This window comes from Thalassophryne amazonica, chromosome 3 (assembly GCF_902500255.1).
Source record: "Thalassophryne amazonica chromosome 3, fThaAma1.1, whole genome shotgun sequence".
Lineage (NCBI taxonomy): Eukaryota > Metazoa > Chordata > Actinopteri > Batrachoidiformes > Batrachoididae > Thalassophryne > Thalassophryne amazonica.
In genome coordinates, this window is record NC_047105.1 from 22,377,896 (window position 1) to 22,402,214 (window position 24,319).

The 24,319-nt window shown below is 40.2% G+C and overlaps 1 protein-coding gene across 1 annotated transcript in view; it reads left to right on the forward strand.

Moving 5' to 3' along the window:
• The window catches only part of fam83c (family with sequence similarity 83 member C), a 45,399-nt gene extending 21,949 nt beyond the window's left edge, over positions 1 to 23,450 (forward strand). The window contains exons 3-6 of the mRNA XM_034165908.1: positions 4,084 to 4,251; positions 9,342 to 9,466; positions 19,343 to 19,573; positions 22,464 to 23,450. Of these exons, the coding sequence (XP_034021799.1) occupies positions 4,084 to 4,251; positions 9,342 to 9,466; positions 19,343 to 19,573; positions 22,464 to 23,259 (1,320 nt within the window). The 3' untranslated portion in view covers positions 23,260 to 23,450. The remainder of the gene's footprint in view (positions 1 to 4,083; positions 4,252 to 9,341; positions 9,467 to 19,342; positions 19,574 to 22,463) is intronic.
• Positions 23,451 to 24,319: the final 869 nt, after the last annotated feature.

The following is a 24,319-nucleotide window of genomic DNA, read 5'->3' on the forward strand; positions in this document are numbered from 1 at the left end:
TAACACAGATCAGCTCTTTAGTCTTGGCCATAATTGAGTTTGGAGTCTGACTGTTTGAGGCTGTGGATATGTGTCTTTTATACAGATAACGAGTTCCAACAGATGCCATTAATACAGGTAACAGGTGGAGGACAGAAGAGCTTCTTAAAGAAGTTAGAAGTCTGAGAGAGCCAGAAATCTTGCTTCTTTGTGGGTGACCAAATACGTATTTCCATCATAATTTACACATACAAATAAACTCTTTAAAAATCCTACAATGTGTTTTCCTGGATTTTCTTTTTTTTTTTTCTCTCTCTCATTTTATCTCTCACAGTTGAAATTGCAGACCTCTGTCATCTTTCTAAGTAGGAGAACTTCCACAATCGGGGACTAAATACTTTTTTACCCCACTGTACAAGTGCAAGTTAAAACTCTACCAAGCAAAGTGAAAGTCATACATCAACAACATCCAGAAACGCCGCCACCTTCTCTGGGCCTGGGCTTATTTGAAATGGACAGACGCAAAGTGGGAAAGTGTTCTGTGGTCTGAGTCCACATTTCAAATTGTTTTTGGAAATCATGGATGTCGTGTCCTCCGGACAAAACAGGAAAACAACCATCCAGATTGTTACCAGTACAAAGTTCAAAAGCCAGCATCTGTGATGGTACGGGGGGGTGTTAGTTCCCATGGCATGGACAACTTACACATCTGTGATGGCACAATCAATGCTGAAAGGTACTTCTAGGTCTTGGAGCAACACATGCTACCATCCAAGCAACGTCTTTTTCAGGGACATCCCTGCTTATTTCAGCAAGACAATGCCAAGCCACATTCTGCACATGTTACAACAACTTGGCTTTGTAGTGAAAGAGTGCTGGTACTAGACTGGCCTGCCTACAGTCCAGACCTGTCACCCATTGAAATGTGTGGCACATTATGAAGCGCAAACTACGACAATGGAGACCCTGGACTGTTGAACAACTGAAGTTGTACATCAAGCAAGAATGGGAAAGAATTCCTCCTACAAAGCTTCAACAATTAGTGTCCTCAGTTCCCAAATGCTTATTGAGTGTTGTAAGAAGGAAAGGTGATGTAACACAGTGGTAAACATACCACTGTCCCAGCTTTTTTGAAATGTGTTGCAGGCATCCATTTCAAAATGAGCAAATATTTGCACTCAAAAAAAAAAAAAAACGTTTCAGTTTGAACATTAAATATCTTGTCTTTGTGGTGTATTCAATTGAACATAGGTTTTAGAGGATTCGCAAAACATTGTATTCTGTTTTTATTTCCATTTTACACAACGTCCCAACATTGGAATTGGGGTTGTAGATATGGAGATGATTGCATGGTGAGGGAACATCAGCATTGACAGTCTGGCCATCTGCCACATTTCTCTGTGCATGATCCAGCATAGAGGTGCCTCAGTGGTGAAGATCCCAGGCTGGAGAAGGCCAAGGACACGCCCACGTTTGACCTAGCTGCAGCAGATAAATGGTTACTTGCAAGCATTTAGGATGGGCTGGTTGTCTGCCTGGGTGGTTGTCATCCAGGAGCTGAGGAGACTTGGTGTTGTGGTGAGTGCAGTGATGCCCGGCACCAATATTTGCTCCCAGACTTGACTTGATACTTAAAAGACATGTCGCACCACAATTTAGATTTAGTCTATTAGTGACCATCCGATGATCCACCGGGATTACTTTGCGCACTTCCGTGACCGGTTTCAAAGTATACGGCATTTACAACAAACGGCTACGGAGACGGCCGAAAACAAAGCACTTGGGTGTTTCCGACAAGTGACATAGCTATTAGAAGTGTTCCAGCGTGTGCTTCAGTGGAATGTAGCTGTTAACGTTAATTAACTGAGGCACAGGTTAATTCCACAGTTGACATAAGTGTGATGTTATGATGACTCGTTTTTAAGTGAAAACCGTTTGTTTTGATGCAGTCACAGTAAAAGCAGCAGCTGTCAGAAGATGTAGTGCACCTGCGGTCAGTAAGAATCTCTGCTCGAGGCTCAGCTTTGTGCATGATTAATTGTGTCGTTATCTATAAAATCTAAGGGGGAAAAAAAATGTAGTGGACACTCATTCATGCAGCTGCAAGGAGCGAATTAAAACAATGTGTGCTGAGCAGCACACTCACACACACATTCCAGCTCCAAATTCACACTCTCTCAAAGTAAAAAAGAAGCTTGTTAGTTCCACTGATTTTTTTTTTTTTTTTTTTTTTTTAATACGAGGTCTGTTCGAAAAGTATCCGACCTTTTAATTTTTTTCAAAAACCTGATGAATTTGAATCCAACCTTGAACCTTCGTGCACATGCGTGAATTTTTTCACGCCTGTCGATTGCGTCATTTGCTGGTAAGCAGCCTTTGTATGAGGATGGGTGTTGTCTCTCGTCGGATTTTCTTTGCAAGGAAAATGGCGGAACAACTGGAGCAGCGGGACCGATGTGTGACTATCTGAGAAATTGCGGAAGAGGTGGACATCAGCACTTTTTCGGCACATTCCACTGTGACAGAAGATTTGGCCATGAAAAGAGTTGCAGCGAAATTCATGCCGATGGCTTTGGCACGAAGCTGATGGCGGAGCAAAAGCACCTTCGTGTTGAAGCGTCACAGGACATGTTGTGACATGCCCACCTCTTCCACAATTTCTCGGATAGTCACATGACTGAAAAGCCACTGAAAGCCGTCTGAATCTTCCGAATGGTTTCCACCTGGCTGTCGCCCAGTTTCTGGCAAAATTTGATGCAGTTGCGCTGCTCCGGTCGTTCCGCCATTTCCTTGCAAAGAAAATCAGACCAGAGACTACACCCATCCTCACACAAAGGCTGCTTACCAGCAAATGACGCAATCGGCAGGCATGAAAAAATTCACGCATGCGCACGAAGGTTCAAGGTTGGCTCATGCAAGCACACGTGATTCAAATCCATCAGGTTTTTGAAAAAATAAAAAGGTCGGATACTTTTCTAACAGACCTCGTGTACGTACACACACACACAAAAGGGATAAAATCCTGAACATACCAGACTCACCGTATTAGATAGTTTTTCCAAATGTAAACTCAGCACGATCAAAGAAGCAGGCGCAATCGCTGACTGCAGCTCCGCCTTTAGTTCTTTCATGATTGTGGCATGTTTAAATAAAGTCCATTAACTCCTGGAAATAATGTATTCTGACTTTTTCCAATGTAACAAATCCATCTCCATGTCCAGCCAGTTTGTTAAAAACAGCTATGTCCCCACGTCCATGTTAACAGCTTCAGCATCCACACAAATTTCGCATCACCACACTTTATGTTCCAAAATCTGACACTCTGAAAAAGTTAAGTGTTTCGTGGTGAAGCGTGTGGTATCCTGTCTGTAAATCTGAGCCATCACTTTTGAACGAAAGCTCAGAAGTTTCATTTTCAGACGGAACAGGTTTGTGACAGTCATCAGGATGTTTCTGCTCATTCTAAATTGTACACCACACTCCGAAAAAATGCCAAGAATTGCCAAGTTAGACATTTTCCTGAAATGCACCTGCAAACGCTCAGAGTGAGAGGACTAAAATACATCTGTGATCACTAATCATTTGCACGTGTGTGGAGAGACTTACAGTCATGAGTACTTTTATGTTGTCTTACTAACTGGGATGTTTAAAAAAAAAACTGGGACATGTCTCAACTGCTCAACTATTATGGTATATTAAGATGAGTCAATTATACCTACTGCAATTTATGTTTGGATACAATCCAAGGTGGCAATGTGAACGCTTCCAAATGGTTTTGGCATCTCTTTTCTGTATAGCAGGATATCTTAAAAGGTCATGAGCAGGTTCCAGGAACACCTCTTTGAAATGTAGGCCTTGGGACAGGAAAGAGTTGATTAGGTGTTTTGTTTTTTTGTTTTTGGGGTGGCTGCATACCCAAGAACCTGTTTAGTGTCTTATTGTCATGCCTGCCTTTGCTTTCCAAGTTGTTTGTACTTTGGCAGTACAGCGCCTCAGGGCCCTGGCACTCAAACATGTACCCCTGGCAGTTTCAGTGCTGTGCTCCAATGAAGCCCACAGTAATTAAATCTTCATGCATGGTTAAATGTCTCTCTCGTGCTGCAGGTTATAGCCATCGTGATGGACGTGTTTACCGACGTGGACCTGCTGTGTGACCTTATGGAGGCCTCCAATAAGCGCAGGGTTCCTGTCTATATCCTGCTTGATGAGAAGAACCTAAGCTACTTCACTGACATGTGCGCCACACTTGATATCCAGAACTCGCACCTGAGCGTAAGTAGCAAGTGCTTTGGAGTTTTTGTTTTCCTGGCATATCTCAGAAGAACAAACCCCTAACCCAACTGCCATATTCACTTAGGTTACAAGGAATTCACAAAACAAATGATACTTTTTACAGGATAAGAAGCTTGGTGATGAGTGATTCTTGAAAGGCCCCTGTCAGATGACATCTCTAAGTTAAGAGATTCACTGACACCTCAAAATGACATTGAGATATCACAGAAACAGGTTTGTCCCTCCCCCCATTTAACCTTCATTAAACCCACTGAGATCAAGACTTTTTTGCAGGGGGGATCAGGCCAAGAAGGCAACAGCGCAAAGCAATAATAAAAACAACACATCTGCCATAAAATAGAACACAACCAGCTAACCTATGGACACAATTATTTTAAATAACAATGCAAACTCTAACACAGAAACTCATGATCGAAGACAGGGTTTAAAACACACATTGTCCAAAAGATTTCCGTTGTCTGTTTTCTAATAGTTATCAGAAAGCTGTCAGTGAAACCAGCCCAGGCAGTTTCAGTTCCATTTGGAGGCCATTCCAAGAAAAGGGGGAAGCAAAACTAAAAGCTTTCTTTCCATTTTCCGTTTGAACATGGGGAACCAAAAAAGTGTCATTTGAACATAAGGCATAGCAGCTTATAGTTCTCCACAGAAAAGTGGACAAATAAGTCAGAACCAGCCCAACAAGTGCCTTATATACCAAAGTCATCCAGTGCGTGAGCCGCCTTGCTTCCAAAGAGGACATGCCAGCCTTGGAATGGAGCTCACACTGATGGGCAAGGCGGCTACTACCAGCAGTGACAAAAAGTTTTCCGGAAATGACCAGAAATCTGTGTTTTTACTCACGTGGTGAACATTTCTGGGTTATTTTTGTCTCAGCATCAGCCATAGACAGGATGGGATGAATCTTCGCTATATTTCGCAGGTGGACGAAAGCAGTCCTACTAATATCTCTAATGTGGAGCTCAAAACTAGAAAAACTCATAAGTGGGTGAAGATCGAACAAGTTTGTGCTATTAATACTCCTATTGTTCCATTTGAATTGATACTGAGAATCATTATTATTTTTGAGTCCTTTGAATTGTCATTTCTTTTACAGTGTAGTTTTCTGAACCACAATATATTTATTTATTTATTATTAAAGGCCAGTAGCACAATACCAATTGTGTGAAGACTGGAGTGGAAAACCTTGCCCAACAAATTATTATTATTATCTTTATTTATTTATTTATTTATTAGTTTTTATTGCTTGGTAAATAGAGCAGAAAGTGCACCAGAATGCATCTGACATCTCAGATTTTTCTAGGGTTAGGGTTTTGGTGTTATTAGTTAGCTGAATTATTTAAGTTATTGTAGCTTCTTTATTTTGCCTCCATTCCACTCAGCAATGTTCATGCAAATTATTGCCTTAATTTTACCTTAATTTTCTCTCTCTTTCTTTGGAATGTGGTGTGAACACTGCAGTATATACATAATGTTCTTATGTTATTTATTTATTTTAACTAACAAACTGCAGCAGGTTTTTATGAACACATGACCTCTGTTATATCTTTAAATACAGGTTCTCCTCAGGGTTGTGTCCTTTCTCCCCTGCTTTTTATCATTTATACAGACAGCTGCAGATCCACTCAACAAAATGGCTATCTTGTCAAGTTCTCAGATGACACAGTCTTATTGTCTCTCCATCGAGGCCACAAATCCAGTCATGGCTGTGCCCTCTCTGAATTCGTCAGAGATGGTGTAATGATAGCGTCCTCGATTTTAAATATGTTAAAAACTAAGGAAATTATTATAGATTTCAGAAAATGCATTGTCGACCCAATCTCCAGCTGTATTCAAGGTAAAGACGTAGAAATCGTACAAACATAAGTATTTGCCCACCGTGTTTGACTCTCAACTCATAGACCTGACATTGCCATTAAAGATATTGCCATTCTTTGGCAGTGTAGGCACCTTAACAATGCTGAAATCTTTTCAGGACAATGAAGGCCCAAGTTCTTAGTATCCTGGTGTTTCCTGTCTTACTATATGACTGTGAGACTTGGACGTTAACCAGTAACCTAAAGCGATGACTGGATGTCAGTGAATTGGACATTAAGTGAGAATCTGACAGGGTGAGTGTGAAGTTGGAAATTGGAGGGGTGATGTTGAATATCATCAGTGTAAGCTCCACAGTTAGGTTGTGAGATGAAGGAGAAAGAAAACTTATGCAGTGAGTGAGATGAGGTGGTAACCAAACACAAGAAAATGGTGATTGGAGCGGGCGTCTATGGGCATGTTGGTAAAGCTAACAGAGGTGACGAAAAAATAATGGGTAAATATAGTATCAAGTACAGGAATGTGGAAGGGCAGATGGTACAACCCCAATTCCAGTGAAGTTGGGATGCTGTGTAAAATGTAAATAAAAACAGAATATGATTTGCAAATCCTCTTCAACCTATATTCAATTGAATACACCACAAAGACAAGATATTTAATGTTCAAACTGATAAACTTTATTGTTTTTGTGCAAATATTTGCTAATTTTGAAATGGACGCCTGCGACACGTTTCAAAAAAGCTGTGACGGTGGTATGTTTACCACTGTGTTACATCACCTTTCCTTCTAACAACACTCAAACGTTTGGAAACTGAGGACACTAATTGTTGAAGCTTTGTAGGTGGAATTCTTTCCCATTCTTGCTTGATGTATGACTTCAGTTGTTCAACAGTCCAGGGTCTCCGTTGTCGTATTTTGCGGTTCATAATGCGCCACACATTTTCAATAGGCGACAGGTCTGGACTGCAGGCAGGCCAATCTAGTCCCGCACTCTTTTACTACGAAGCCATGCTGTTGTAACGCATGCAGAATGTGGCTTGGCATTGTCTTGCTGAAATAAGCAGGGACATCCCTGAAAAAGATGTTGCTTGGATGGCAGCATGTGTTGCTCCAAAACCTGGATGAACCTTTCAGCATTGATGGTGCCATCATAGATGTGTAAGTTGTTCACCTGTGGAATGTTCCAAACAGGTGTTTTTGAGCATTCATCAACTTTCCCAGTATTTTGTTGCCCCGTCCCAAATTTTTTGAAACGCATTGCAGGCATCTATTTCAAAATGCGAAAATATTTGCACCATAACAAAAAAGTTTATCAGTTTGAACATTAAATATCTTGTCTTTGTGGTGTATTCAATTGAATATCGGTTGAAGAGGATTTTCAAATCAGTGTATTCTGTTTTTATTTACATTTTACACAATGTCCCAACTTCATTGGAATTAGGGTTGTAGTTGATTTTGCAAAAATGCTGGAAATGGCTGTGGTGAACACCTACTTTAGGAAAAAGGAGGAGCAGAGGGTGACATAAGAGTGGAGGAAGGCACACACAGGTGGACTAGCCTACATTCTTTGCAGGAGATGCAAGCTAAAATAAATTGGAGACTGTAATGTGGTGGCACAAGAGAGTATAGTTAGACAGCGTAGGATGACCTTAGAGGTGAAGAAGAGAAGGAGAGTGAGAGCTCAACAAAAGATCAGATGGTGGAAGCTGAAGTGAGGAAGATTCTTGTGTGAAATTCAGTGAGCAGGTGAAAGAGGCACTGGATGGAGGGGAAGCAATTTTGGACAACTGGAAAAGTACTGCAGCTGTGATGAGGGAGACAGCTAGATAGGTACTGAGTGTGACATCTGGACAGTGGAAGGAAGACTAGGAGACTTGGTGGTGGAATAAAGATGTTCTGGAAAACATAACGAGAAAGAGGTTGCTCAAAAAGAATTGGGATAGTCAGAGATGAATAAAGTTGACAGGGGTAAAAAGAGATGCAGAATAAGATGAAAAGGCATATAGTGAGCTGTACAACAAGTTGAACAGTAAGGAAGGAGGAAAGGACGTGTACCGATTGGCCAGACAAAGGGATAGTGCTGGAAAGTGCTGACATGCGAGGAGAGTGTGAGAAGGTGGAGAAAGTATTTTGAGTATCAGATGAATGAAGAAAATGAGAGGCAGAAAAGCCTGGATGATGTGGAGAGAGTAAATCAGTGAGAACCAGGATTTTATAATGGTGGTTGCCATTCACAACCCAACATGGTTCCATAATGTAGTGGATACATTACGGATACACTCATGCATCATTCTGATAATAACACATCATAGGAACACACTGTTAATGATTTCAGTTAGACTAGTCGGTTAGTTAACTAGAGTGGTTGGTTTCTTAACTGACGGTGGGGAGGGGGTAAAGTCAGTGATATAATGTGATTAGCTCACTTTGTTCCAGTTGACAAATACTTTCGCTCCTTGTCTTGTTAGCAAAAACTTCGTCATTGTATCATCATCCTCTTACAGAACACTCAAATTATTATTTGATTTTATTTATTTTGAATGAACAAGTGTTGTATTTGTGTCAAGACAAATTATTGTCTGGTCTGTTCGGTACATCCCACCTGAGAAATAACCATGTTTTTATACAAATAATCTGTCAGTATTTTCCATACTCTATGTAAGGTTTAAAAAAAATAAGCACAGAAAGAAAGACACATTTAATGAGAAACAAAGATTGTGATTGCAAGCTCGTCCACTTCAGAGTGCATTTTATTTGTTAGCTTTCATATCCTGCGAGCTGAAGGTGGCAGGGTCACGGTTTATGTTTACAGCCGTGTTCGTAGAGTAAGTTGGTGCTTTGATTGTAAATGGCAGTCTGTCATACTGGTAGTGTGATTGCTAACGAGCGGAGTTGCTCATTTTGTGTGTGCTGCAGCTGTTGTTAAAACTGGTAAATGTAGTTGTTTGTATCAAGCAGCAGAGCTGTTTTTTCGATCTGTTGTCTGTTTTGTTTGAATCAACTTTGTTCGACCAGAGCTGCTTAAAAATCAGTTTGAACCAAAAAACGTTGGTTCTCAAACCAGCTCCGTTTCCATGGAAACAAGGTGCCATGCATATTGAACTAGCTTCTTTTTTTCGAAGAAGCGGTAGGGGTGGCAGGAGGGGTGCTTGCTGTTCAACAGAGGGTACAGTTGTGATGCTTGCTGTACCATTTAAGACTGTACTTGTATAAATTTCTTGTTGTGACTAACTGTGAAGTAATTTGTGTCTTTGCAGTACATGCGCATTCGCAGTGTGTGCGGTGACACTTACTGCACAAAGAGCGGAAAGAAGTTCACCGGTCAGGTCCTGGAGAAGTTTATGATCATTGACTGTGAGGAGGTCATTGCTGGGTCATACAGGTGAGGTTAAAATGCACATACAAGCATGCAGTCTGCTCTCCTTCTTCACAGCTTTAATGTTAGTCAGCACCCCAGAAAGCAGCACGTTCACTATGTCTGTGTGTACCGCCGCTAACGTACCTACACTCCTATGATGCGTGAGCTACAGACAAAATGAAAGACATCGGTGGGGCAGTGCAGACTGTGTGTGCGCGTGCGCATAATACCGACATTTTTAACTGAGCCTTATTGGCTTTAGGTCTCAACTGTGTTTTTTTTTGTGTGTGTGTGTTTGTTTTGTTTTGTTTGTTTTTGTTTTGTTTTTCATGCAGTGACATCATTTAAACCAAATATGAAATTGAGAATGGGTGACAGTCCATGCACACACGTGTTTGTAATGTGGGTATTATATTTATTTCCAATTGACATAACAAAAACTCTTGAATCTATCTTTCCTTAAAGCTAGAGGACCACCCACATTTCACTAAACTGACAAAATTATCTTTCTCCTGAAATCCTAGCATTATAATGTCTATTTATTTTTGAAACATCTAGTAAAATTACAGCTCATTTTAATCAAGAGAACATATTTATTTGAGGGGAATTCCGTAATGAATATTTTCTTTTCTTTTTAACGCTGTCTGCAGGAAGGTGTGTGTGCTTGCGTGTGTGCATGTATGAGCCTTTGAAAAGACTGGAAGTTACTTTGATGCGATGCATGACGCTGACGTCTGTGAAGTGTCTTGTAAATCATTCCAGAGGTGTTATCAGCTTTTTTTTTTTGTTTTTAGAAGTGTTTATTTCTTCCTAGTTTTTACATAATATATGAGAAACATCTTAATTTTACACACAAACGCTGCCGTTTCAGAGCGTTTTCCGCAATGTTGGAGGAGGAGCCAGCGTAAGATGAGCCAGTATATGTCGTTGTACCTCTCTACTCTGATTGGCTGCCACCGTGTTCTTCCCACAATGCTTTGCACAAGTCTGGGGTAGTGTGCCTAAATTAAAAGTGGTGACATGACGAGTTTATAAAAAAAAAAAAAAAAAAAAAAAACTGGTCACGTGACTCATGGTGCCATCTTGGGTTCAACATAGCATTTGCTGTTAATCTGTCTGCATGTAAATCCAGCTATTTTATTTATTTATTTGTTGAAAAATGTAGGGTTGTTGTGCATTTGAAGGCACAAACAGACACAACAAGGCCTTCAAGATGTGCAGATTCCCTTCAGATCTGACCAAAAGAAAAATTTGGGAAAATAATGTTAGCTGTGTGGGATGGAAGCCAACATCATCGTCAAAGCTTTCTAGGTAAATTTATTGTTCAGTCCCACGTACAGTAAAACTCACCTAAAACGTCATCGTGTAAACCAGATTTTGCAGTCATCGGACAAAAAAAAAAAAAAGTCCCAAAGTTTGTTTTTTTTTTGTATTGTTTTCCATGTAACAAGCACCGTATATAACAGATTTTGTACAACATATTTTTGTTCACGTCGGATAAAATGCCCCATCCGATCGCAGTGCATTTCCATTAAACCCCTCACATGTGGGACCAGAGTTATTTCCCTCATTAAAAGCCTGACCGTTTATTTTTTCACGCTGTGTTCAGACTCGTAGCAGCAGCCCCGACCTGCAACTTTTAAATCAGACACCTCAAAAGGCTGTGATTTGACACTTTGCTGCTTTCACTGTTTCATCTGTCATCATATTATAATAGTTTTTTGCAGTGCGCATGCTAATTACATTTTGATAATGGATCAAATACATTTGGCAGAAAAAAAATTTGAGGAAACTTTGACCCAGTCATTAAATGGATTCCAGTAGATGTTTGCTGCCTCCTGACTGTAACTAATCATTTACATACTTTGTCCTTTGTCTGCCATCATATTATAATAGTTGTTGCAGTGTGCACAGTGATAAATGATCAGAAAAGTCTGCTACTTTACAGCACAAAGTCAGTAAAAGAGGAAATTGTTCAGCTTACCTTTGATTTGAAGGTGATGATTGTAGAAAGAAAAGCTTGTTGAGGGTCAAATTAATCCAGAATAAAGCATAATCCAGAGAAGGAGAACTTTAAAACTGTCACACACGTCATTGCATGACACGGAGTTACAGCTGTGCAGCTGCATAAATTAGGCTTTAAATTAATTAAATAAATCATCAGAAATTGTAAATTTGATAGCTCAACTATTTTTAGATTTATTTTGATTGCACCTGTATCTGGATGTGTTGCTGTATTAAATGATTTTTAAAAAATGTTGAAAACTTAAAGGGTTTATTCAGTAGTACAGCGCAGTTGGAACCAAAAATGGCGCCATGTTCTGAGTTGGCACCGCTCTGTCAATTTAGGCACATTAGTCTGGGGAAGCCCCATATGATCTTTGACATCACTGTTGACCTCAACCACCGCTGCCATCAGTAGTTCAAGGTCGTCTGTTCTGTTGAAAATTTACCTTCATGGGGAACTTTTTATAAAAAAAAAAAAAAAAATTCTACACAATATGAATTTTGATCGTCCTGGTAATGTCATATTCTGAATCCCCTCTTAAATGCTAATAAAATTATAGGGGTGCCAGTGGAAATTCTTTTTATGCCTTAAATCTTAAAAAGCTCTGGCCCTGTATGTTTAACTTGAAGGAACTCTGATTTGTATTTTTATTTAAACATCTTATGTACATTAATCTCATCCCTTCCCACTAACATACACACACATGCAGCCCTAATCAGCAGGGTAACTTCCCGGAGTGACAGATAACATTAAATTAAGTGACTTTGACAGGGGTTGAAATACATTTTTTTTTAACCTACTTGCACTGGTGCTAGTAACAAAAAAAATTACTTGCACCAAAAAAAAGTTACTTGCACAACCAAAAGTCAGTCTTATATCAACCTTAAATATCCTCCTCTGATGTGTCAGACAGAGTTTGAGGGGAGAGCAGCAGCATCGGCAGATGTTTTTATTTTTTCTCACGTGCACGCGTGAACGAATCGTCTGTGAAGATTTTATTTATTAACTACACAGATGTATAATAAAACAAATGGTGACTGGTTTATAACACAATTATGACAGAGTTTGAGGGGAGAGAGCGAGGAACTACGGAGCCCTGGAAGTGTCATCGCAAAATGTTTTGCATGTGGAGAGAATGTGCGCACGTTTTAAGCATCGTTTGAGTGAAACAAGGGCACAATCTACTTAAACGTGGCCACAATTTGTAAAACGTGCACTCAATATTGTCTTGACACATAAATGTTGGCTATTAGCCAACAAACCAGGAGACGGTGTAATACATTTCCCCATTAGAAATGGATCTGGTCAGGGATTATCATCATGGTTTGGGTGCACAAGGACATACAGAGAACTCTAGCTACCCAGCATGGCATCATCTGGAGTTTAAGCACATTAAAAAGGATGCTGAGGGTGAAGCGTCTCCCCATCGTGAGGATGACAGTTTAGGTCGTATAATGGAGTTCATTTTAAACGAAAGGAAAACATGCGCACATTTTATTAATTCGTGGGCTCAATTAAAGGAAAATGTGTGCACAAATTATCATGGCCAAAAAATATCACTCTCCCGCGTTCCATAAAGGAACCACAGCGGCAGCCAGTTTTTTTTTTGTTTGTTTGTTTTGTTTTTGTTTTTTCCCCCACATGCGCTCTGTGAAGATAATTTTATTAACTACACAGATGTATAATAAAACAAAATGGTGGCTGGTTTATAACACAATGACAGAGTTTTCCTTTGTTTACATGTGCGCACGCGAACACAACAACGGTGATAATGGTGTTTTCCAGTATACAAAGAATGAATGTTTATGAGTTCAATGGTACGAATATTTCATGAGGTGAAAGCTGGAACAAACCATTCAACTTCGCCTCGTTGAATGGTTTGTTCCAGCTTTCACATCATGAAATATTCGTACCATTGAAAGAATGTAAAACATTCATTATTTGTCTTATATAACTGCTAAAATAAATCCTTGTCATTTTATATTTTATTAATTTATAAACAACAGAAAAGGGACTTACATTTTGGTGTTCCACTGTGACGTGTAGTCCAGTGATGCTGTGAGCTGATTTCGGACTTCCATAAAAAAAAAAAAAAAGGACTTTTTATAGTTTCTCAGTCCAACCAAAAATCACATCAGCGTTTCATGTTAGCAGCTTTTCATGCACCCAGATGGCTTACAGCAGAGTGGATTTTGTGTGTGTAGCAGCGTCAGTTAACTCAATCAAATCATCATGTCGCTGTCCCATGCACGTGCACACACATGCAACCGACTCGGTCGCGCTGTGTACTTCCTCAGTGAAGCGGGAAAAAAAAGTCACGTCAGAAATGAGTGACTAAATGGAACCAAGCCGCACTCTGAATGCAGTGCAACACAAATGGGATGAATTAATCCATGTCATGTGACATACAAAGCACCAATCAAGTGACAAGAATCCACTCAGCTGTTATATAATTTCTTTAAGTAGCACAGTGCATTGGGTGTCTGTCCCAGAATGTATTTGCACTAACAGATGATAACACCCAGTTTGGTGACCTATTAGTCTGTGTGATCTGCAGAGTTTGTTCAGTTGGATTAGGCATAAGTTAAGTCACAGTCTGTGACGGCCACCACATATGTATTTTTTCGTTCAAGTTCGTTAGCTCGGTGTAATGCTTTTTTCTTTCTTTTTTTTCTTTTACCTCAATCACTTAATTACTCCATCTCTGGTTTTCCAGTGCAGATTATTTGATTAGAACTCATGAATAGAGTTTGTGTTGTCACTTCCATCTGCAGCTGTCCACGAAGACATAGAAAATGGAGTGCTGGACGGCCTAGAAAGCGCTTTTTTGGGGGGGTTCATTGCTGTGGCCTTTTTTTTTTTTTTTTTTTTTTTACTGCACCTGCAAATCCTGCACCTCTGCACATACAACACAATCACAGCTATAATTTGGTAGAACTTTAACAGTTTTAAATTATAAAAGAAGAGGAAGTGAAAGTTGAATGCCCTTAATTTATTATTTTTAATTACAAAAAATAAATGCAAAGGGTCTATGTCTACAATATATTTTCCAGTTGGCATAAGTGTCAACCTGACTCCAGAAAGGGCAAAGAGGGTGCAGGTTTCTTGGTAACCAGCAACTCCACCAGGTGATTTCACCGATTAACAGCAGACAGGATGAGTAAACGGTGCCTTTAAACGTTGATTTACTTATTTAGTTGTTTTTCCTGAGGGAAGTGTTTTGTTTGTTTGTTTTGAAAAGTAAACATGGTTTTCAAACCTGTCGGCTGATTTCGACACTCAGAGGGTTAAACGCCAGACTCATCACTGCAGTACATGATTGTGAAGAATAACCAGTTGATATCATGTACACATTTATGGTTTTGTATAAACATTAAAATCCTAATATGGAAAAGATCTGATGTATCGAGTGGTTGCCGTCCAGACAGACTCCCACCGCACTCTCAGGACTTAACCTGATTAAAAATCCTTTGCTGGTACATCAGAATCGGTGAGTTGGTCTCATCCAGTAATTGGATATCTGGCTTGCATTGTTCTTGGTGAACAGCCCGGTGACCCGCTCGGCTCTGAAATGGTGACACTGTACATTTACACTTAGAAGTTTTTTATCTGCTGAAGGCCAGAAGGGGGATTATGTCCTGGCAATGTCTGTCTGTCCATCCATCTCCTCACATTTTTAGGAGGAATTTCATACTTGGTACATCGTTGTTCTCTGTTGGTAATACACATATTATGATATTGCTGGAGTTGGGCCTATTTGACCAGCGTTATGGGCCTTGATGAACAAACCAGGACACTACCACTTAAATGAGTTGGTGTCTGTATTCTGAAATTAACTGTCACATACCTTGACACGTTATCAGAATGTACCAAAGCAGCATTTGCCAGCAGTTGATTAAAATTATTCAAATTTATTCTCAGGAAACTTTACCTGTAATCACAAAAATGTCACTTATTCTCCTCAGCTGCTAAAATTAATTTGGTGCTGCATTTTGTCACTGCAGTTGAACGTTTCCAAGCAGAAAGCAGACACATGACGGGTTGGTTCATCACGTCCACTGGAACATTTGATCAGTTAAAAACAGAAAAACATTCAGAAAAGTTGCCTTATTTTGTTTTAAATCTCTTGCTGCCTACTTTTCCTAAACTTCAAACTGTGCTGTTTTGCTGTTAGTGCTTCAGTCCCACCTGCATGTGTTATGTAATGTGCCGGTGACACTGGAAGGCTATAAAACTCTGGAGACTTTTACCCGCCGTGTGTCGCAGTGAGACCTTCTGCTTAATGGTGTGATTATAGCGAGTGCTTTATCTGAACGGTCCTGAAGGCCGCCACCGTTTGTGGTAACACATATTTGCACTATGATCTTCAGAAAAGCAGCTAAGCCCCAAACAACCATGTTTACCATTGTTGCACATTACGATGTTCCCATTGGGATGGTTTGAACCTTTTTTCCTGTTTTGTTGGAAAACAAAACATCTTTGGTAGATACTGTGATCTGTCTAGATACATCTACAGCCCTGTTGCACAATTTTATTAAAAAATAAATAAATAAATAATGAACTCTTGTTTTCATGGGGCATTGCCCGTTTCACTTTTTTTTTTTTTTTTTTTATTTCACAGTCTGTCTGATCAGGTTGATTCATCTTACAGGTGTTGTCTGTCTGTCACACACTCTGATCTATCTCGGACTTGGTTGGAGAAGTGCGTTTTCCTTCATGGATTATGTGCTGTTTCACTGTGCACTAACTAGATGGGCGGGGTTCAGGCACGCCAGGCATCAAACCGTACTGCTCCTTCTGGAATGTCAGGGCGAGGTCTGGGAACATGTCAAGTGCTTAGTCAAGGCAAATGTCGTCTCATCGCCACGGCTCTTGTTCCTCTCTGTGTTATCTTGAAAGGCTTTCAGAAATCAACTGTTAAATGACCCGAGTCGGTGTGGCTCTGATTGTTTTATTTGGGAAACAAATAAGGATTGACTCAGCATTTAGGAGTTAATGGTAGCTCCTGATTGTGAGTCAGAGAGAAGCGTAACTTGCTACACAGTGTTACTGTTTGATAGAATCCGATTCAGTCAGGTCTGCCATGTGTCACCCCAACAACCACACCACGAAACTGTCCTGGTTGACTGACTGCATGCCACGCCCACCTCCTTTCAGCATCCATCAACTGGGGTGTTTCCATCCTCACAAAGTTTAACACATCTGTACTGAAGCAGCAGACATTCGGGTCCATACCAGCCAGATGTCTTTGCTTTAGCGCTCCATTTCAGCGGACGTGTACCCGCTTTGTCGGTAGCCAATGAGCTGATGAGTCATTGGAGTGACTCATCGTTGTCCAGGAAATTATCACTCCATCCAGGGTGAAGTACAGTTTAATCAGATGTAGATTGATGGAAATCCATTGCATCAGTGCAGCTGATAAGATTGTTGGGCACCCCTGATGATTTCCATGATTTTCCTTTATAAATCATGGGTTGTTTGGATCAGCAATTTCAGTTAAATATATCATATAGCAGACAAACACAGTGATATTTGAGAAGTGTAATGAAGTTTATAGGATTTACAGAAAGTGTGCAATAATTCTTTAAACAAAATTAGGCAGGTGCATAAATTTGGGAACCCCAACAGGAAAAGAATACATCAATATTTAGTAGATCCTCCTTTTGCAGAAATAACAGCCTGTAAATGCTTCCTATAGCTTACAATGACAGTCTGGATTCTGGTTGAAGGTATTTTGGACCTTTCTTCTTTACAAAACATCTCAGGTTTGTTGGTTTCCGAGCATGGACAGCCCGCTTAAAATCATACCACAGATTTTCAATAATATTCAGGTCTGGAGACTGAGATGGCCATTCCACAATGTTGTACTTGTTCCTCTGCATGAATGCCTTAGTAGATTTTGAGCAGTGTTTAGGGTGGTTGTCTTGTTGAAAGATCTAGCCCTGGCCCTTTAACTTTGTCACTGATTCATGAGCATTGTTCTCAAGAATCTGCTGATTTTAACTGGAATCTATGTGATAGAGGTGGGCGGATCGATCATAATATCAGTACCAACGCTGGTATTGATATTGAACGATCCTCATGTAAAAAGATTGATACTCAAGCTTTTTTCTCTCCCGCACGCACTGACTGCTGCGCACGCAGATTCATCAAAGTCTACTCTGTCTGTAAGAGCAGCGCTGCGCCATGTCACACAACACAGAGCAGTGCACCCTTGTATTGTGGTTTGTTAGGCCTCTACCTCAGGGGATTTTGTTTTAAGTTGTGTTGAGTGATATTTTTTTTAAACAAATGTTGATTGTGATAATAATGTATTTTGTTGTCACGTACAATGTTTGGTGAAATTCTTTCCTAGGTCTTTTGGATCCTTTGGATCTATGAAGCTTAAATATGAAAAAGTATCGGTATCGATATCTGCGATACTGGGCCTGTATTTACTCGATATCGGATCAATACCAAAATTCCCGGTATCGCTCACCTCTACCATGTGACCCTCAACTTTAACAAGATTCCCAGTACCTGCACTGGCCACACAGCCCCACAGCATGATGGAACCACCTCCAAATTTTACTGTAGGTAGTAAGCATTTTCCTTGGAATGCTGTGTTCCTTTTCAGTCATGCATGCCGCCCCTTGTTATGTCCAAATAACTCAATTTTAGTTTCATCAGTCCACAGCACCTTATTCCAAAATGAAGTTGGCTTGTCCAAATGTGCCTTAGCATACCTCAAGCGGCTCTGTTTGTGGCGTGTACGCAGAAAAGGCTTCCTCTGCACTACAGCATCATACAGCATCTCTTTGTGCAAAGTGTGCTGTATAGTTGAACTATGCACAGAGACACTATCTGCAGCGAACCCCACCCCATTGTGCAGGCTCCAAGGCATTCACAGTCACTAGCATAGTCAAATTCATATTTTAATAATGACTCTGTCCTGATGGCAACATTAAAAGTAATCACATAGTCAGTGAGGATGTAATTAAATGTTGAAATGACTAAATTAAAAAATGATTTCATCATGAGGTTCATGTCACGTTAAGAAATCCTGATGAACAAACACACTGCAGTCATTGTTACATCATTTCCTGTTGTGTTTATATTAAATATTTATTTATGGTGTCTTTTAGTCCTAGTTGAAATGCAGACATGAATGAATCTAACAGGCTTAAAATGTACACATTACTTTTCATGCTATTTTATTTGTCTAAAAATAAATGCCCAAGATTCCTTATAATGTTAATCAAGAAATCATCAAATCTGAAACAACAACAGATAAGTTATGGTTTTAATTTACAAACATCAATAATTTCTAACAAATCTTTTTTATTTAGTTAGTTAGTTATTTATTGTAAGAAATATTTTGACTTCAAAATGTACAGTAATCAGAAATTAATCTTGAAGTAAAAGAAAGCATTTGTAAGGATTTTCTTTAGAAAACTGCTGTGTATACATTAGCAGTTCTGTTGCTGCTGACACACAGTTCTACACTCTTCTGTGTTTTGGCTTGATACCCCTCTGTCCAGTCTGCATGAGGTTTCTTCCTAAAATCAAAAAGAAAAAACATATTTTACATCTCCTAGACCTTACCATCTGAAGCACCATTGGGTGACTTTGTGATTGGGCGCTGTATTGGGCAGTAAGTTCCATTGGGACATCAATAGTGTGTGTCACTCCCCGTATGTTAAAGTATACATTTCTGAAGTGTTTGGACAAGAGAGGAACATATATACAGTTGTCTCTTAGAATATAGGTTGAATTTTCAATCTATTTTACTATAATGAGTATTAACAGGTAAAAATATCAACCATGTGAATATCCTTTAGCTAGCATAAGTAATCCTGGAACATCTCATCTCAGGTTTTTGGTCTAACATAGTTTCTTTTCTCCTCCCGTAGCTTCACCTGGTTGTCTGCTCAGGTGCATAGCAACATGGTGATGCATTTCTCAGGTGGAATCACTGACAGCTTCGACCGGGAGTTCCGCTGCCTGTACGCAGACTCACAGATCATAGAGTGTTTCCACAACCCAGATGAAGACGGAACGCCGTACTACCCATCATACCAACACATGATGCCTGCTGTCGTGGGGGCAGGTCCCGGTCTGAGTCTGGATTTACTGTCTGACAGGTACAAAACTACAGTCATGAGTTTATTCTTACCAAAGAGTTACCACTTTACCTCTTATTTTACATTTTAAAGTTTGAAGTATCAGTGCACAGTGGTGGGCACAGTTCCGATAATACGATAATTATCGAAGATAATATTTTTATTATCAGATTATCTTTTTAGATAACTTTAAAAAACATTATCGGACTAATTATCTTGTGATAAATTTTTTGTCTGATAATTTTTAGACCTATAATGTGGTAAATAAAGCTGAACAGCTACAAATATTTATAAAACTTAAAATCAGTTGAGCACCTACCTCTTAAATGTTTCGTAGCTGATGTGTAGTTCTACCCTCTGCAAAACAGCAAGTCATCCAGAGGCATACATTTTTAACTTATGGTTCAACTTTTAACCAAACTAATTTCGGACAAGTTATTTAAATTAATGTCATGTCTGAAGTTTTCTAAAGTGAAAATATCAGATGTATGTTTTAGTTTTAAAGTAATGCGCTAATTTTTAAGGTTTTAGTGTGGATATATGCTGTGCCCAGCAGCGCATTATGGGTAGGATAGGGTAATCTCGGTACGTTCATTACATGAGAGAAATGCATTTGAAACACTCTGATCAGGCTCTACGGACAACAGCATTAAACTCTAGTGCCTAAAACTCTCGTGAATATATTCTCTGGGTTTATAGACATTGTTATTGTGTCTGCGTTTATTAAATTCCACGCATCTTAAATGTAGCAGACATGGATTATCTACTGGCCAGTAGTGTTCATTCGCACTATTGACGTATCCCATAATCCTTTGCGTGCCAGAGAGTTGCTGCAGTCAACACAATGACAGTTGTAAATGAATATTATACTACAAAAATGTATTTTTTTTATGCTTTTCATCACGTTAATCAGAGACTGCTGCATAATACCCTGAAAACTTGCTAAAACAATTATAACAATATGTGTCTGTTACGTTTAATCTGCATGGAATTTAATAAACGCAAACTGAATTTCAGACATATATATTAGTCTCAAACAAAGAGGACAAACAGTGTAGTAAAGAACAACAATCAACACGTTAAAGAGCAAACTTCACTTTCCCCCAGAAAGACATGAACAGGAAGCGATGGTAGCGCACAGCAGCTCCCATTGAAAATAACGGAGAGACAGCCTGTGATTCTCACATTTACATAAAATAAACACAGTAACAGCGTCTATAAACCCAGAGAATATATTCATGAGAGTTTTAGGCACAATATAAAAATAGTTTTATGTTGCGATGTTAATGGTGTTGTCTGTGTGCAGTGGACGGTTAAAGTGCAGCGTGATCAGAGCGTCTCAATGCAGTTCTCAATGTTACTGAGATCTCGCAGTGCGGCGACCTCTCCGAGGTTTTGCGGGATTTGAAATGTCAATAGGGCGAATAGCCAACATTTGTGTCAAGACAATGAGTCCACATTTTACAATATAGTAAAACGTGTGCCCAATATAATAAAACGTGCGCACAACATCATAAAACGTGCGCACATTCTCTCCACATGCAAAACATTTTGCGGCGACACTTCCAGGGCTCCGTTAAAAATGCCTGTTTTTACAAATAAAAAATTTGAATATTTTACAAAAGCACATTTATCTGTAAACACCAACACACGACACGTCACATTAACGTGTTGGTTTACATAATGAATGACTGAACCAATCAGTGCTTAGCAGATGATGCACATTTTACCCAGAATCCTTTGTGATCTGTCTGTGTTTGTTACAAAATTTCAGAATTAGTGCATTATTCAACATTAAAAGATATATGTAATATTTTAACTTTGCACAAATGACAGAATTGACATTAATGGAGTTATTCTATCAGTATTCATTTTATTTATATACCAAACCGTAAGTCAGCATGACTGGAGCATTGTGATTGGGCTTTGTGGCTGCTCTCAGCTTGCTTCTGTGCTGGAAGCCATGTAGTAAACAAGAGCTTCCAGCAGGGGGCAAGATGTTCAAAGACATAAGTGCGGGCTCATTGTTTGGGTCTGTCGCTTTTGATGCTACCAGCGATCGTGGTGTTAAAACTCAAATTCAGTTTGTTAGTAGTTGTAAATATACCAGAGACAATACTGGAATTTATTGGTAATCTGTAACTTCCGATACATTTTTGGGTGGTTTATCGTTTTATCTTTTCAAAGATAACTTTTCAGTTATCTGATTATCAAAGTTAATTTTTTGGTTCTGTGCCCACATCACTTTATTTCAGACATGTTCTTGTACAAATGAGTGATGTGGGTCAACCCACACTATACAACACACAGCAGGTGGCTCTGTAGCAGTGGAATTAGACCACCAGTACACAGACTGGTATTTGATTCCAGGTGCGTGTGTGTGTGTGTAAGGGTCTTTGAACAAAACACTTACTCAGCATTGTCTCAGTCCACCCAGCTGTAAATGGGTACTGGCCTTGCCTGGGAATTAATCTACAATGGTCTGGTGTTCCATCCACGGGGAATCGTAGACTCTCATCTCCTACTGTATCTTGGGATAGGCACCAGGACCAATGGGCAGGGGTGCCAAAAAGGGGAGAATAAGGAGAAGTCTTCTAGGGGCCCAGAGAAGCCCCTAATACAATTATAATACTGACAAAGTAATACAGGGGGTGGCCCAGTAAGATTTCTTTTCATGGGGCCCCAAATCCCTTGTGGCACCCCTGCCAACGGAGCTCAGAGTTTGTATAGGATTGACTTCTCATACTTGTTATTCCAGTGTCCTAACACCTCAGTGTCTTATGATCCACCTCAGAAAACATCCACATCAGGTCCAATATTTGTATCCAAGTTGAGACTGAATCAAATCCTTTGACTGTAACTTCAGCACCGTTTAATATACTGACTGAAGTTTGTTGTTTTTGCCTCACAGGCAGAGGGATAGGACTAGTTCGGAAAACTCCAGCAGCCAATCAAGTAACAGTGTGTCCAGTGTGAAGGCTGCGCCTGGAATGGCCTCAAATACTGTCTACAAGGTCACTCAAGGTCACGATTTAAAGGAGCCCAACAACAACGCTCATCTCAGCCCAGACAGGCGAGGCGGAGAACGTGAGCGAGGACAAACCGCGGTGCCTCAGAGTGCCAACAGTGCAGCCAATCACAGCGTGGGTCCAGAACATCCATCTGCGACCTACGGTCAGCCAAAGGGCATCGAGTGGAACAAGCCCAATCCAGCAGACATCATGCGTTCAAATTTAGGGGGAACTGCTTCAAAATTCCAGGCACTGGGTTTGTACGAACACAAGCCGGGAATGTTCCACAGCAGCGGGCTCAACGCCGGCACCCCCGACTCAAACATAACCCTCAAGAACCGGTCCACCTCACCTGTCAGTGACAGTAAAGTCGCCCCCAAGCACAGGACTCCATCAAATCAGATCTTCAGTAAACTGACGGACCGCTTCTTGACCCCAACCACCAAAGAGAAAGACCCATACATGACCCGGAGGTCTCCATCCCCCCTCAGCTCCACACCTTGGGGAGGGCCAGACCTCTCTCAAACAGAGCCGGAGAGCCAGCAGAGCCCTCCACCGCCGCCCAGTCCGGGAGTTTTTATCAGTCGGCAGGACCAGAAACGAATGACACTTGGCCACAGCAAGCTGGACCTGGTCAACCAATACAACAAGAAAAAGCAGGTGTACAGCCGCTTCGAGCTCAAGAGCAGCAATTAACCTGGGACGGCTCAGTCTGGACTCACCTCAGTTCTGGCCTCTTCTTGTCAGTCGGAGGACGTCGGCCACACATCATCGTGGTGTGCGCATGGACTGTGGTGGCTTAAATCTGTGTATCTCTCCACTGTGTTGCCTGACAGCGCTGACCCGGAACCCTGCCCTTTATTTCCCAGCGCTGACTATGTTTGCGGAAAAAAATAGGTTGCATACATCCACCATGCTTGTAGTCTAGGACCTAGCTTAGACATGTATGCACATCATTTAGGAGAGGATAACTCTACTGTTCTAGAATAATAGTACCTCTGTGAACAACTTGGGATATGTGCCAAAATCTCTATCCGGGACAAACAGCCCAAAAATGACCATGCCCTTTTTCATCTCAAGTGTTACTTCAAATACAGCTGTATTTTCTCAACTGCGGATTCCAAGGTACTCAGAATGACCAATACATGTTTAGAAGGGTCATAGAAGAGTGTAAAATTTCTCATTTTGAGATTATAAGAGAAAATTGCTGGAAAACATCAGGTCAAATGACCTACATGCAGTCCGGAATCACCACATATTTAGTAATTTTCTAGGCTTTTGGCTGTTGGGGAAATTTCCCTGATAATCTTTAAAACATTTAAGATCTCTAGATACTGCTGTCTGCTAAAGAAACAAGTTTTGTTTTTGACAGGGTTTTCTATATATTATCAATATTATCAGTATTTTTCACTTTAAATCAATGTTCCATTGATAACAGTATGACTGAAAATACAATTTCATTGTATTTGGCCAATGTTTCTTTTCTGTTGATGTACGGTAACAAGTTGACCCACTTATTTTAACCATTTTCCTTAAAATATGAAAATATACATTTTACACTTTTCTATGACTCTCCAAAACATGTACTCGTCATTCTGAACATTTTGATTACTTTGGAAAATCTGTACCTGCTACAGTGTAGAAAATACAGCTGTATTTGAAGTAACGCTCGGGACGAAAAAGGACGTGGTCTTTTTTGGGCTGTTTGTCCCGGATAGAGATTTTGACCCCAAGTTGTTCACTGGGGTCATATTAT